We start from the raw sequence: 16,398 nt of genomic DNA on the forward strand, positions 1-16,398 counted from the left end.
AAAAATTGGTTTCAAATTTTTAATTCCTTATTCATATCAGTTCTCGTGGCTGTTTTCCAAAAGTTAGTATTACCGGTAGTAGATTTGCTTGGAATGGCGTCTGCTCCAAAGTGGTATCTCAAAAGCTGTTGAAATTAGTAATGATACCACTGCTTCAAATTTTTACGAATGTTGTTTGAGACCTCTTTCACGTTCTTATATGCTACTCTCCGTCCATTTTTACTTATCCTCTATATTAAAAATAGTTGCCCATTTTTATTTGTCCAGTTTGAAAAACTAAGAGATAATTTTTCATTTTATACCTATTTTACCCTTATTATTAATTATTGAGTTGAAAAGTTTATGAAATTCTTAGTTGCTGCACAACTTTTAAAGTATATTTTATTGATTTCAATCATTACGTCACTTAGCAATAATTAAGATCAATATGGTAAAATTGTCATTCTATTTCTGCCTCCTTAATAGGCTTGTCAAGTCATTACATGACAAGTAAACATGGACGGAGGGAGTATATTGCAGACAAAAGGTGCATCTTAAATTGTTCTAGTATAGGCCATCACACTTATTTGGACATCAATTGACGGAAAGAAGTACCACTCATCACATATATAGTCCTAAAATAATCTGTTACACTTTCTTTCACAATATTGATGTGACTACGAATTTAAGCCGATTGAGAGGTAGAAGAGCAATCTCGTCCAGTAATATTGGATGAATGAGTAAGTGTTTGACTTTGGCTCAAGCTCAGCATCTCATCGTACTTGTCTCTTAACCCTTGAAACTTGAGATGATCATCATCATCATAGAATCTCGATTCCAAGTTAAACTCAGGAAGATCAATATGATCTTCAAGAATACTGGCTACTGCAGACATAGTTGGCCTAAGTGCTGGAGATGGATTGGTACATAACAGAGCTACGTTTATCATTCTTAGAGCCTCATCATTCTTGAAATCTGAACCCAATGTTTCATCTACTAGTTCCATCAATTTTCCTTGCCTTTGTAGAACAAGGGCCTGAATAAACATGCAAAGATACTAGTTCAAAAGTTTGGAACATAGGAATTAATATCAGGGATAATGATTCCTTACCCAATCTAGAAGGCAAACAAATTTCTCATTGGGGCGATATGTCATATTGTTCTTCCCAGCAACAATCTCTAACGCAACCACTCCAAAGCTGTAGACATCTGCTTTGTAGGTTAAGCAGCCCCATAGTGCATATTCAGGTGCCATATATCCTCTGCCGAACAGAGTGAGAACTTTAGATTCATGCATGGAGACTACTAGGTAAAAGGACATATTAATGTTCAAATCCTGGTCAAAGTTTCTAAACGTGACATCAACTTCATGCTTAATATTTCAGAATATCAAGAATGATAGATTGGGATGACATACAAGTCAAGAATCTCTGGAAGAAACTTTAAGATTTAAAGTGGATACATAAGCCAGAAACCTTTCTATCCCTAAAATTGAAGTAATGCAATCAGCACTAGAAATATGATTAAGCTTCCGAATGAGCTTTCTTTAAGGGCAGCCAGGCCATTATGTTCTAGTCCTTGTAACTTCATAACCCTGTCTTGGTTAATAAAATATATAAACTATTGCAAGTTGCCTTGTATAAGATGTCCAAAATGCACGAAAGAGAGTATGCAAGGGTTCTAGCAATCTTAAATGTATATATGTTGCATGGACGAGAACAGCATACCTATATCAATCAGTTTTCGTTGCAAAGTTCTGGTGTCATCGGCAGAAAGTTATGACATGTATAATTAACCCTACTGTGCCATAAGCAATAGATATATTTCTTACTCAAAGAACACAAAACATAAACATGAATAAGATAACTTATCAGAAAACTCACATGGTTCCAGCAACTCTAGTGCTGATATGTGTTTTATCCTCATCATCAAGTTTGGCCAGACCAAAGTCTGAGATCTTTGGGTTTAGTTTCTTGTCAAGTAGTACATTTGTTGCTTTGATGTCCCTATGAACAATTTTTAATGACGATTCTTCGTGTAGGAAAGCTAAGCCTTTTGCTATCCCAATGCAGATTTTTTGCCTTGTTGGCCAGTCTATTTTGAGCCGATGTTCTTCTGGACCTGCATCTTAATGAGAACTAAGAATCTCGACATATCTTCTCTTATTCACATGCATACAGAAACATATATTGGCTTCTCATTTTGAACTCTTTCATTAATTACGAAAGAGCAATATTTCTTCTTATTTCATTGAGCTTATTTTCTGTTTGACTTGTAAGTTGTAACGGAAGACAATGAGCAAGGATAGTAAATTACCAAATAAAGCACGGGCGAGGCTATTGTTCTCCAAGTACTCATACACCAGTAGCAGTTGATTTCCTTCAGCACAACATCCATATAGTCTGACAAGATTTGGGTGTTGTAAACCAGAGATCATACCTATCTCATTTACAAACTCGCGGTTCCCTTGTTTTGATTTGGATGAAAGCTGCTTAACAGCAATAACTCTACCATCTAGTAGTGTACCCTGTTCACTATTATTGTTAATAATAATAATAATAATAATAATAAAGAAATAAACAGGTCATGGACTGTCTATACATAGCATCCATTTTAGATGTTGTAGCTAAGTGAAAAAGGATCTAGCTAATTGGTTTGTAGTGCGACATGCTGCGGGGGGAAATAGTTTTGAAGGTTTCAGTTGAACACACCTTTCTTTCACTTATACCATAGTAATATGTGAATTTTTTAAAAAAATATAAAGTTTTGAACTCATAATTTCAAAGAACTAAGAACCTTGAACCCATTAAGTTTAAATCTTGAATCACTGTACGCATATGTATGAGAATGACAGATGAGGCATTGGTACGTGGAGAAAGAAAGAGTAGAAAGCTCGTGAGTGGTCAGATTGAGATGCACCTTGTAGACAGAGCCAAAACCACCTTCCCCAATTTTATTTGCAGCATCAAAGTTGTTTGTGGCAGCTTTGATTTGTCTGATGGTAAAGACACCAGTGAGTAGATCTAGTCCTCTTAATTCTGTACATTTATAGAAAAAGAAAACTTTAAAAGGTGTAATGCTTCCATATAATGTGGAAAATCATGTAATACGAAATGCGCATATCCATAGTTTTTCTTGTTTTCGAAATCCATCTTTTCCATTTTCATAAGAACTTTCAGGAAATCATGGAAAACACACAATATGTAAGTTCTAGCTATTTAAGACATTGAAATAGGCTGCTCAGCTGTGGCATCACCTTCTTCCTTTGATATCCTGTTTCTGCTTCTCCTCCAAGCAACAAATAGTATTGTCAAAATGAGAATTAGTGAGGACGCCAGTGCTCCAGCAATGATGTGAACCACCTTTTTGTGATTTGAAGAGGGCTTGAAATCTATGATAACAAAAAAGGAGAGTGTCAAATGCACTTACATTTGTTTTCATGCTTTTAATCTTAAAGTGATTGCGGAAGAAGAGGAAGTCTTTCGCTAGGCTCTCTGAGAATAATTAACAACATCTGGAAACATTATAATTTCATTATATATACGTTGACCAAGGTAATCGAATAAGGCGTACGGTGTGTCTAAGAGAGTTTGTTTGTGGAAGAAAAAGAAGTGAACCAAAGGGTGACAGTAGTGTTACTAGCTTCAAAAGAGATGGCAGAAATTAAAGGGCCATAGCTTTCTCTGCTATAGAGAGCTGATCTTCCTTTGCCAGCATACTGAAATCGCACTTCTAGAATGCCGTCTTCTACAACTACATTGAACTTTCTTGTCAAAGCTTTATCAACTCCTTCAGCAGCAGCTTTAATATTAAAATCTTCAAGCTTCCTCTCACCCTGCATCCAGTTAAATTGTTAGTAAACTGAACATAAATCTTGACTTAATACTCAGATTAATGTTTAATCGACCTGAATATAGACATCAAACATCCGTTTCCCAAGACTCTGGAAAGATCGGTTATCTCTTATAACAATCTCTGCAAAGTGCAGTTTCACGGTGTAGTTACCATTTGCTAAACAACGTCCATAGTAAGTTAGAGATAAAGCTGAGAGCCGAGCTGTTGTGTAGAGTTCAGATTCATCTCCCTTAATGGCAGATACATTAGTCACTTTGTAATTCATTTCCATGAGATGTTCAGAGAAATATCCTGTATTGCTGGCTCCCCAACTCTTTTTCAAGTAAAAGAATTTTGCGGCACCTGCTGAATATTCATCTTCTTCGTAAGTGGTATCCCCAATAGTCACACTCTTTCCACCACAATTTATGTGCACCGAATACCAATCTGCATATAACTAAAACACATTATCTAACTTTTGACTCTATGAAACATGGCAGATACAGAAAACTGACATTATCAAGTGTTCTCTTTCTCCGTTATCAACAAGAAATTGATAAATTTACTCTGTAGAAGAGAAAAACAAAGCATAGCCTTGTAGAAGGATAAACTTACTCTTTGAACAACTTGACAAACATTTTCCAAGTTCTCTGCATCAAGTTGGAAGGAAGAGTAAGAAGGCATGAACCAGTTGATGATTCTCTAAGAGAGAGAATATGCATCTAGTCTCCTATAAGACAAGTTATATACTTACGACTTTTTTGTTGAGTTATAGCTTCTGAACAAGTTTCTGATAATAAGAAGGAAATGTAGCTTAGAAATAATAACAGCTGGTGCCCCAATAACAAAAATGACCAGGAAGAAGACACAAGGTTCAAGGCTCATACAGGGTTTCCCGACAAGTAGGTGGCGCAGAGTTCTCATTGAAGTTGTTGTAAGACAGGTCTGTCACGCTGCAAATAAGGTTTCTGACATAATTAGTGTTTTCCAAGTATTATTTGCGGATCCAAGTTGTTTGGAATTTATTTTGAAATTTGTGGTCCAACCAAATTCCAATAGAAATCCAAGTTTGCCAATGTGTCTCAACAAAGAAATAAGAGTTAGTGCAATATATGCATTACAGAATCAACATGTCAGTGTTGCACAAAAAGAAATTCTCTGTGTATGCAACATTGGCAATTATGGCTTTAGGCTTATGGAATCTTCAGTTCTTGAGATATAATTGAATCTGTCATTCTTATAGGAATGAGTAGATTTATATGCAAAACAATGCTAATAAAAAATAATGAACTTACTATCTGGAATTTCGACTCTTGATCCAATTATGAATTGGCCCAGTAAGTCTATTGCTTGTCAAGTACCTTGCAAAGGAAAGTCATTAATTCCACTGCAGACAGCAATTTTGAACAACAAATTTCAAAATAAATGAGTCAAGCTCAAATAATGTATACAATGTCAGCTACTAAAAGTTTCTTTGGCATTAAATGTATTTGAAGCCTCAGGTTTAAATTTTATAAACCTGAGACATATAGGCATGCAAGTTAAAAGAAGAATCATGAGTATGACAAGTTACATCCCTATATTCTCTCACTTACAAGAACTCCAGCTTATCCAGGCCCTCCAGATTCGGGACCTGTCCTTCAAGCCTGTTGAAGCTTAGATCTCTGCAGCAAAGGAAAACCATAGTCAAGCCAGAAACAATATATACTTTACCAACTTGAGACCTGTGAGCTTAAATACAAATGATAAAATATTCTTCTGAATTTTTCCTGAAATATGGACATCAATTCATTTAAGAGTACCAACGTTTTCTGCCAGTGAATGATTAATGGAAACTCCAAAATGTGGATTTAGGGTGTGCTTAGTATGAAAGTTTAGTAACAGAATAACAGTGAATCACGAGATGCAGTTTTTATCAGGCAAGTAAAGATAGTAGAAACCATGCATAAATCCTTTCAATCAAAGGATCACAAATGCTGGATGTACTCTAGAAGTGTGTATCTGCTGAAATAGAATTTCTGGATCTTCATTCTTTTTCTTATGTTCTTTCTTTTCCCTTTTCCTCTGGGAGGGAAGTTCTCCTGTATATGGTCTTGATAAAGAACTACCAGAGATAACATTTACTTAAGACGTAAACTGAATTCGTAAAAGCAAAAGGCTTTCATAGATGGCATGCATGATTTCTGTTAAATACAGTTGCTTTGGAAGGGAGAAAGAAAATGATATCAAAAAATAAAGAAAAGAAAATCAGAGTGAAGGTGGGAGGCAAACTTACAGAACTTTCAATTGAGACATATTAGCTATGTAAGAAGGAATCTTCCCAGATATATTGCAGTTCCTCAATATCCTGCAATCACAAATTAGTTTCAGATTTTTTTTCTTTAATAAATTAGGAAACTAATGGAACGACTAATGCGTGAACCTAAATTTGAAGAGAATTACTTACAATCTTATTAGGCCTGTCATGTTCTCAAGCGGTGGAAATTCTGAAGCACTTCCAGTCAAGTCGCTGATTCTTCTGTAAAGACATCTATTATAATTAAATTCCAACCAAATAAAAGGGAACACCATAATAAGCAACTAAAGAAAGTATGCAACAGAGAAAACAACTCACAAGTCGTTCATTTGAGCCAAGACAGAAATATTTGGAGATACAGGTCCTTCAAAACCAGAAGCTTGAATCTCTCTGTTAACCAAGCATAAAGTCTGATACAACTCAAATTTATCTAGAAACTACAAATTTTTAAGTCCAAATGGTGTGAAAATACTTACAATTTCTGAAGGTTTTTCAAACTCTCAAAGCTAGGAAGTTTTCCGGTGAAGTTGTTACCACTCAACCTACTGCAATTGTGCCAAAAATGATTAAGAAAAAAGTAACTCAGACAAACAGGAAGTGCAGTTAGACTTAGAGAAAATTACATCAAGAGTATATTCTGAGGTACTCACAGTTCTATCAAATTTGTGAGTTTATTGAGTTCCACCGGAAACTTACCTATGAGATTATTAAAACCAAGATAGCTGCACAAAGCAAAAGGCCCTGAGTTGTCAAAATATTGTAAAAATACAAATTTCATCAAAAGTAGGATAGTTTGGAAGGCCTTACAGATTCTGCAGATTAACCATGTTTCCGAGTTCTTTTGGAACATTTCCATTAAACAAGTTACTTTCCAAATTCCTGAAAGTTTTGATGTCCAGCTCAATGAATGTTAGTAAAACAAAGACTGCTCATCCTTGTGAGTGCTGTGAAAGCCAAGAGAACTTACATAGAAAGTAGTGTAGTCATGTTTCCCAAGTATTTTGGAATTGGCCCAGAAAGTTGATTCAACATAAAAGTCCTGTAAACCATGAATTATTGGATAGTTTAAATTAAAGGGCCCTTTTAATGTAATGACAAAAGTATTAAGTGCAATTCAGGTGCAGCTCACATATATTCCAGTTTGATAGATGCCCATTTGGGGGGAATAGTACCACTCAAATAGTTGAGTGAGAGATCACTGCAGCACACATGTTGACAATATGTTTTTCAGGCAAAGGATAATTATAATCATTGGAAAGAAATGGATCTTGGGCCTAAATCAACCTCATGAATGGAGGATAGCCCAAGTCCATATAAGGAGACCAAGGACCCTTTCTCCCACCGATGTGGAACTCCAACACCCCCTACACGCCCAGGACTGGACATCTGGAGTTTAGACAATATAATATGGGGGCCCAACATCGGGTGAGATGGATCCTAGTCTCTTTATATGGACTATTGGACAACCCTTCCCTCATGAGCTAGCTTCGGGTTGAGTTAAGCCTAAGTTAGGCCCAAATTCCATTTCTTTACAATCATAGTGATAATTGATAATAACAAGAAAATCTCCTACAAGTCATGAAAACATAGATTCAAGTCAGTAAACAGTACATTTGCTTGAGATAAGGTAACTTCACCAGGGAGGGAGGGAGAACACCTGGGAGATCTTGTCCTCGGAGTATTCTGTTAACATTATAAGAAAAGCTATCAAAACTATAAAACAAATATTAGAAGAAAGCGAGTTTGCTTTTTCGTTATCCAAATCTGAAGCAATGGTTGTTTATTAGTTCAAAATTTTCAGACCCCCATGTAGTAATCAAACTGGTCCTAGAAAATTTGACTTAATCAAACATACTGATTAACCATAAAGATAATATTATTAGTAACAGATAGGCCCTTAATCCTTTCTTTTTAGTAGTAACAGTTTAGTGACATTGTTTTCCGGCAGACGAAAAATATAGCCACAATAAAGAAAAACTGGGGGCAAATTAAGAAGAGCAAAAGAGAAGAAGGCTCACATGCTTTGTACATGACAGAAACCATCAGGGGTAGAGCAGTTGCAGGTTACATTGTTGACATACAGAGGCTTATCGTCACTTATTGGTGTAGTCCAATTTGTGTTGCCATCACAAGGATTCAGATCAAAATTCCAGTCCTTTTTTCCCAACTGGTCTGCTATTTCTTTAAGAGCGTTCTCTACAAAATCATAAAAGTTGCATACAGTGTTATTATATAAAAAGGCAGTTATCAGCTTATATAGAAGTTCTAAAAGGAAACCATGATATGTTCATCTCAGCCATTACTTTCTTCTTGAGGAAAAATGCGACCGTTTGTTTGTGCTTCAACGGTTTCGCAAATTAAGGCAAAGCTGAAGGTGACCAGCAGAAAAGAAGAAATACTGAAAGGTGACGATGACATCTTCTTTAATAACGCTCTAGCATGCAAAAAGTTGAAGTGAATATACATAGTGAAGACATACTCAATAGCTGACTTTAAATAGAAGAATGAGATACTAGAGTAGTACATTACTATTGGAAAAAAGGGTGAATAAAAGCTCTGATACATTTCCGACAAACAAAGATATTATTATTAATGGCAGCGTACTCAGATTGACCAGGGGCGGCCGGAGGGGGAAGCAGCCAAAGCAGTTTGCTTTAGGCCCCCCAAAATGAAGGCCCCAATTTTTTTTTATTTATATACATTATTTATATATTATAAAACTATGAATAAAAGAGACTAGATTTTATACTTCTTTTCTTGAAATGTAATAAAGGATATTGAAATAAATAATTCTAATTTTGACATGCTTTCAGTCCCATTTATGTGATATTCTTTTTTTTTTAGTTAGTCCAAAAAAGAATGACATCTCATTTTACCCTTTATGAGATGATTTATAGCAACAAAATTTCTTTGGCGTATTTTAAACAAAAAGTTTCAAAAATCTTTCTTTTCTCTTATACTTTGTGTCCAATCAAACACTTTCACATGAATTAGAGAGTAATAAACGTTATGCAATATATAAAAGTGAACAAATTGATGACTACTTTGATAATTTTAAAAAGATGAATTCTCTTGTAGAGTTGATTGTTTCTTATAAATACTGGATTAAGCCATTTTCTTTTTTACTTCAAAATAGACTTGAATTACTCGAATTGTATGAAATTATTTTGACATCTACATAGTGTTACAAAATTGAGATTATTAGATTATGAGAAGTTAGAAAAATATTATCGTAACCGTCTATATATGTTTCTTACACAAATGTTTATTTAAATTTTAGTGAATATAGTTACTAAATATTCTAATAGTGAAGCTAGCATATAACTGAATGAATAATCAAGATATACAAGATGAACTATATACCATCTTAAAAAAAAATAGAATAAAAATTTGTAATATTTTATTCGATATTTTTAAGACCTCTTATAGAGATATTATTTTAGATTATCGTTGAGCCGCCTCTGAAAAGACTGGCTTGATAATGACTTTTCTACGTGATAGGAGCCGTTGGATGATTCAATCAGGATTTGTGAATGTTGTTCCTAAGGAATGACCCAATCATTCTCGTCAAATTTAAGTCATAAAATCTGTTCCAAACTACCCCTAGACGTGACTACCATGCATAAGGCAAACCAAAATTTTCATATCCTAATCATAAATTCGCAACATTTAAAAGTTAAATAAGCACCCAATAGTTTTTCTTTTTCAGACACTCCCTTGCTATATTTCTGGGTAAATTTGATATATGGTGACATAACTATAATTATTTTTTTTCACCTGAATCACTTAATTATGTTATTTTAATATAAAAGTCACAAAACTTTGCCCTTACTAACAGAAAAGTCACATATGCCAGAAAATCCAATTTCCGGTAGGTGATAATTTTTTACTATTTTATTTATTTTTAAATTTTTTGCTATCTTATTTATTTTTTATTTAATAAATACATATTCAATAAAAAAAATCTAACCTGATGCAATCGAAAACTCATATCCAACCGGTAATAATCGTTTAATCTTTTTAATAAAAATATGTAGTCAAATAAATACAAATTCAATTAAGAAGAACAGATCAAACCCGGCCCACCAAAACTCATATTAGAAATTCAATGCTAAAAGGGTGAATGAATTTGAAAAAAAAAAAATAATCACAACATTATCAATTTCGATGGAAGTAGTAGTAACTATTTGTCCATAAAATTAGTTTCTTACTCCAGCCTTTTAAGTCCTTATTATAAACCAAATAAGATATGCATAAAATGATTTTATATTCTTGTTCCCCCAGTAGATAATAATTTAAAGAAGGGATTTGAACTAGAATAGCTGGATCGGGTGAAATTTTTGGAGTCTCTAATAGAAAAGAATAGTAACATATCTTTACTCTTTTCAGATGGGGGAAGAATACTATTTTATATTTTAGTTATGAGTTTTAGATTGAACGGGGTTGAATTTTTTTAATTGAATTTGTATTTATTAAATTAAAAATAAATAAAAAACTAAAAAACTAAAAAAAAATTGTAAAAATCATCCATCCGGAAGTTGGATTTTCTGGCATATGTGACTCTTGTGTTAGTAAAGGCAAAGTTTGACTTTTGTATTAGAAAACACAATTAAGTGATTTTGATAAAAAAAATAGTTGTGTGATTATATGTGAGATTTACCCCGGTAATTCTCGATTACATAGAAAAAAGAAATGAAAAAAAGTTGCACTGAAAGTTAAAATATTATCACTTTCATAGACCAGAAAGTCAGGACCATCCAAAACTCCACGACATTTTTCACTGCCATAGACGTGATCTCAAAATAAATCATTTTCTGATTATGTGAACAGTTGGGTAATAGAAATATTACATTTGAATGTATCCAATGAAATCTTTACTGCAACGTGCCTAAAAGAACGTATCCAATAAAAAACAATCGTTATTTATCCTAATATATTTTCAATTGTAAATTTGTAATGACATGTTAGTTATCGTTATTATCATATTATCAAATAATGTTTATTAAAAGATTTATCTTTAATTACCGAAAATGACTTGGTTATGTAAATATTTCTATACCGTCAGAACTTATCCTTCCATCTATCATACTTTTGTCTCGAAAGTGGAGTCCGATAAATTTGTCATTCAAAAAAAAAAAAAAAAGCATGACATGGAAAGAATTTCAGGTCGAATATTTATTTTCTTGAAATATATATATAAAAAATTGTTTTTACAAAGAAGTACTGTACTAGTACTAGTTATAACTGTATCATTTAGTATACGAACCCTACTAGCTTGTGATCATAAGTAAATAGATATCAGCGAAGACTTTCACTTGTGTGATGTTAACCCCCAATCACAATCATTAGTCCGTGTGGCATGGTTAAAATTTTGAGAGTAAATCAAGTTTGTTTTTTACCAGAATTCTTTTATATGTCTTTTGAATATTTTAAGTTGTTAATTATTATGATTTATCGTATTTTTTACATAATTTTCATAAAAATATAATTTAATTAAAAAACTAAATATCTTATTTTCGAATTCACGATCAAAATTTACAAATTTATAACTATCCCATCAAAACTCTAAGCTCGTTTATTTTTTATTTGTTTGGTTTAATCTATTTTCTTCACATCCAGGGCCCACTCATGCCCCTCAAGTTGATGCTATATTGGGAAATGGATTATATGACTTTTTTTTCTTGGGCCAAAAACTACCCCGCTTTAGCCGTGTGAAAATAATTATTTATATTTCCAATTCTTTTGGATTTGCGATTGTGTGGAAATAAGTTTTAGCTATGGTATTATTATTTAATAATAATAAGGTATTTTAATTTTTATTATTTTTTATTAATAACTCGTGCAACGTTCTAAAGTAATTATGAAAAAATCTCAACGTATTCAAAATAAAATAATGCCTTGACTAAAATAATAAAGAGTAAAATAACTAATGCATTAACTAATATTTCTTTATTCTTTGAATATGTTACAACTTAAAGCCTACAGGTCCATGCATAGTAACATATTTTGAGCTCAAATTTTAACACATTCAAAGAGTAAAGAAATATTAGTTATGTTAGTCTTTATTATCTTAGTTCAGGCATTATTTTATTTCGAATATGTCGAGATTTTTTTCATAATTAATTTAGGACAATGCACGAGTTATTAATAAATGATTACAAAGACTAAGATAATTAATTATCATTTAGAAAATAATACCAATAAAATATAATATTAACATAATCTTATGTGCATTTTATGTTAATCAATACATTATCTTATGTGCATTTTATGTTAATATTATATTTTTAGGTCCCTATCAATTTTACACAATCTCAAAATTATCCACAAAAGAACTGAAAATAGAAATAATATTGATGAATAGACACTCGTCAAATAAGTATAATATTTTATTTAAGTAAAAACATACTCCTTTCGTCTCATATTAGTTGACCACATTACTATAAATATTTGTCCCAAAATATTTATCCATTTAAAAAATCAAAATGGAATTAACTAAGTTTTTCCAACTTTGCACCTAACATTAATTGTTTTTTAAAGTAACCAATATTGATTGGAGTGCAGTTAATCGAAGAGAGATAAGGGTAAATTAGTAAAAGTGTCCTTCTTATTTATGATTTCTTAATAAAAGTGTAAAATGAAAAGTAAACAAGTAAATTGAGACGGAGGGAGTACATAATTTTTTTAGAACATCAAAATAGGAGTAATTAATAAATTCAGAAAATTTAAAGAGCTCTCTTCACTCGGTATGTTTTCTTTCTTTCCCCTTCTCCCTCATTAAAACTGTCTACAATAGCATCCATCGAGTAGTGATCTATGATAGAGAAATACAAACAAAATAAAATACAAACATATTTTATGTTATCCTAAAAGAACTTTAAACTTTAAGTGGGGTGGTTTTTGGCCCTACAACAGAAAACAACAAAATCATATAATCCAAGTCCATTTTCCAATATAGCATCAACTTGAGGGGCAAAAGTGGGCCTTGGAAGTGAAGAAAATAGATTAAACCAAACAAATGAAAAATAAAGGAGCTCAGAAAAATAAAGGAGCTCATAGAGTTTTGATGGGAAAGGTACCTGTCTGCAAAAAGGTAATTCCTATTGGCCACAAAATTAGGACGCAATAGGTGCGGTTATAATTAATTTCTATTACACACTAATTTTGTACGGAAAAGATACTTCTGTCACTTTTTTATTTAATGAATTATTTTGATCTCAAATCTCATTTTTTGGGTCATTTAAGTTGCGAACTCATAGATGCATATGATTTGTACGGGCCATTCCCAAAAATATCATACTTCCTGAGGTGAAAAATATATTTAAAAGAATACCTAGAATAGTCTAGTGTAGCATCTTGGATAATTATCTTATAAAAATATCTAGATATTTTAGAGTATTACTAGAAGATAAAAGTTGCTAGAATTTTTTTGTAGATGTATCCTTTGTGTCAGTTGATTGATGCAAGTAGTTTGAAGAGCTCACTATTATATGACCATACTCAATCCTTTGCTAAATGAAACTCACTATGTATCCAGCTTTAGTGGTTTGATGCCTGAACTAAAATCCTTAGTCAAATTAGCAAAACCCACAACCATATTAGATGTTTATGAAGTTGCTAAACTCTATGAAGGATATTCAGGGCATCAGTGCCTTTTGTTCCTACCAGATCTGCCCCAACATCTAGAAGTTGTACTTCAACTGTTAAAGAAGAACAAATTGTTTGCTAGGAGAAACAAATGTGAGTTTGGGCAATCACTGTAGAGAAATACTAGACGAAAAATTAAAATGGGAGACCTTCTGCTAGCCCAAGATCGTTAACTAAGATCGGAAGATTTAACTAAAGAAGAGGAAGCTATGTAAAGGAGAACAAGACTTCTTGAATTGGCTTGAATTACTTTGAAGGTAGTCGTGTTGGGTTGATTACAAATGTACAAGACCATCCCTATTTTTAGTTGTCTATGAATGATTCTAGAAACATCTACAAGAAAATTCTAACAACCTTTATCTTCTAGTAATACTCTAGAATATCTAGATATTTCTATAAGATAATTATCCAAGATGCTACACTAGACCATTCTAGATATTCTTCTAAATATCTATGATATTTATTCTTCCAAAAAATTAACTTTAATATTTCACACTCCCCCTTAAAGTAATTTGTTGGAAGCTACCCCAAGCTTGTTGCAGAAGAGCTCAACCGAAGCTTTTGGGCATGCCTTGGTGAAGATCTCAGACATACTGTCCTGTCTTCTCTTGCTTCTTCAAATGACAAAGGTTTTCCACTATTAATTGGGCCTGCAAAGAAGCATGAATACGTAGCGGCAAATTTTTCATCGTTGTAGCAAGCTGCTTAACAATATTTCTTTCTGTCCTTTGGGAACGACGTGAATCATCTCTATGCTGAGTTTTACATTCTTGAGTTTCCAAGCTCCCCCTTTCTCTTAGCTTCTTCGTAGTTGTATTTGGAGAAACACTTGTGATGGACAAGTTCAAAACTCCAGGGTTCAATACTCTAGAACCTTTTCCTTCCGATGTTGCTCTGTAATACAAGAAAATCTCAAGAGTATCAACCACCTCATCTAATTTGGTGACGATATGACTATCAACTTTCTGCGAAGCCTCAGTACCATCATAGGATCCACCACTAAATTTCCTTTCTAACTTCTTAATACCCTATTTGGCAGCTTCAAAGCTTCTAAAACACATACCGCCTGTCTCTCCATATGAAATTGAGTGTTCAAGGTCAGACTCTTTATTAATTTGATCATTAGCTTTTGCATCTGCTTTCAATATTTGCTCTGAGCTAGTGATTTTCTTTGATATGATAGATGATTGACCAGAGACATCAACTTCCACTACTCAGGTTCTACTTCAACATCCTTCACGTCCAGACTTTGATTACCAGTTTCAGCATCTGGTTCGTTGATTACCGCAGTGGCAGTTACCACGTCATTAATCTAAATATCTTCAAAATCTTGCTTTTTGTTGATGTCACCAATGCCTTCCTTCTCCACGTGATGGACCGTATCATATTCTGTCACAATCACATCACAATCATTGTGTTCTCAGAAGTTGGCAAATTTAGATTCATCTCTAGTGAGATGGCGTCCACATCCTGAATTCATGATCCAGTCTCTTTCAAAATTAAGGGAAGCCAAGACATCTACTGCTCGAGTCTCAGCTATGAAGCAACTTCCCAGTCTTCTTCTTCTTCTTCTTCAGGAGCTCTCTCGGTTTGAGCCATGTTGCTTTCCTTGGCTCGGCAAAATCTTTTTATGTGTCCTACTTCACCACATCGGTAATATTTAATAGTCTTCTTACTATTATTAGAAGACTCCTCCTTCTGTCTTGGCGAACTTAAACCCTCTTGGAATTGAGAATACACCATCTCTCTTGAGCCACTTTGCTTTTGCCTTACTTTAAGATTCCTTCTGTTAGCTGCAAGAGCATTTCCTTCCCCTTCTTTGATCAATACACCAGCCATCTGTTTGGCTAGTAGCTTCTGTGATGACAACAAATTCTCAAACTCCTCTAATGCTGGTTGTTGAGCCCATCCTGGAATTGATATAACAAAAAGAATATATTCTGACTTCAAACCACGAATGATAGTTCTTCTCATTCGTGCTTCAGAGATAGCCTCGTCCAGATTTAATAAAGAGATCTCTGAACATAAGTTCTTAATCCTCAAAAAGTACTCCGCAATAGAAAGATTACCTTGAGTGGTGTTCGCCAATTCATTCTCCAATATTTGAAGTCGGGCTTCATCTTTCTTGTTGAACAAAAGATCAAGTCCTCCAAATTTCACGAGCTGATTTGCACCTTATAATATGATCAAACAAGTTGTTCAAGATTGACCTTTTTAGGATGAACTTCGCCTTCGCATTAATCTGCTTTCAGTTCATGTAGCTGCTATTTTCCGGTTCGTCGGCAGAAGGACTTGTATAACTACCATTAACAACATTCCACAAATCTTCACCCACAAGGTATGACTCCATACATATCTTCCATACCTTGTAATTGGACTGATTCAACAACTCCATCCCCAGTCTATTAACACGGCCACTCAAATCCATTTAGAGAAATCAATTGAATCTATCGCTAACCGATCTTGAAATAAAACCCAGAAGCCAATCTATGGCTATGGATCTGATATTCGCAGTTCTTTCAATTTCGTCAGATTATTCAGTTCCACTAGCCACTCTCCTCTGAAATTATTAGCAATGAGATTGCTGCACCAATCAAAGTTCATAGAGTTTAGAAAGAAATCCAGCACACAGTTGATCTAAT

At 33.6% G+C, this 16,398-nt stretch overlaps 1 protein-coding gene across 7 annotated transcripts; it reads right to left on the reverse strand.

Moving 5' to 3' along the window:
* Positions 1-577: 577 nt before the first annotated feature.
* LOC132623752 (probable LRR receptor-like serine/threonine-protein kinase At1g07650) lies at positions 578-8,769 on the reverse strand. Of its 7 annotated transcripts, none has more exons than XM_060338557.1 (25): positions 8,634-8,769; positions 8,413-8,543; positions 8,128-8,305; positions 7,721-7,792; positions 7,239-7,307; positions 7,077-7,148; positions 6,917-6,988; positions 6,760-6,831; positions 6,586-6,654; positions 6,428-6,499; positions 6,260-6,328; positions 6,089-6,160; positions 5,409-5,477; positions 5,109-5,174; positions 4,701-4,766; positions 4,568-4,603; positions 4,429-4,463; positions 3,887-4,260; positions 3,619-3,814; positions 3,236-3,370; positions 2,899-3,017; positions 2,296-2,506; positions 1,863-2,106; positions 1,091-1,241; positions 578-1,015 (listed from the first exon to the last, which is right to left on the reverse strand). In XM_060338557.1, exons 1-25 carry the CDS (start codon positions 8,672-8,674, stop codon positions 665-667), a joined length of 3,042 nt encoding a protein of 1,013 aa, XP_060194540.1. In that variant the 5' UTR covers positions 8,675-8,769; the 3' UTR covers positions 578-664. The 7 variants fall into 7 exon arrangements, with proteins under 7 accessions (XP_060194540.1, XP_060194539.1, XP_060194541.1 ...); XM_060338556.1 differs by having other exon boundaries at positions 6,260-6,331; XM_060338558.1 differs by having other exon boundaries at positions 1,863-2,100; positions 6,260-6,331; positions 8,634-8,767.
* Between the last annotated feature and the right edge of the window lie 7,629 nt (positions 8,770-16,398).

The sequence above is a fragment of the Lycium barbarum genome, chromosome 12 (assembly GCF_019175385.1).
Source record: "Lycium barbarum isolate Lr01 chromosome 12, ASM1917538v2, whole genome shotgun sequence".
Taxonomy (NCBI): domain Eukaryota; kingdom Viridiplantae; phylum Streptophyta; class Magnoliopsida; order Solanales; family Solanaceae; genus Lycium; species Lycium barbarum.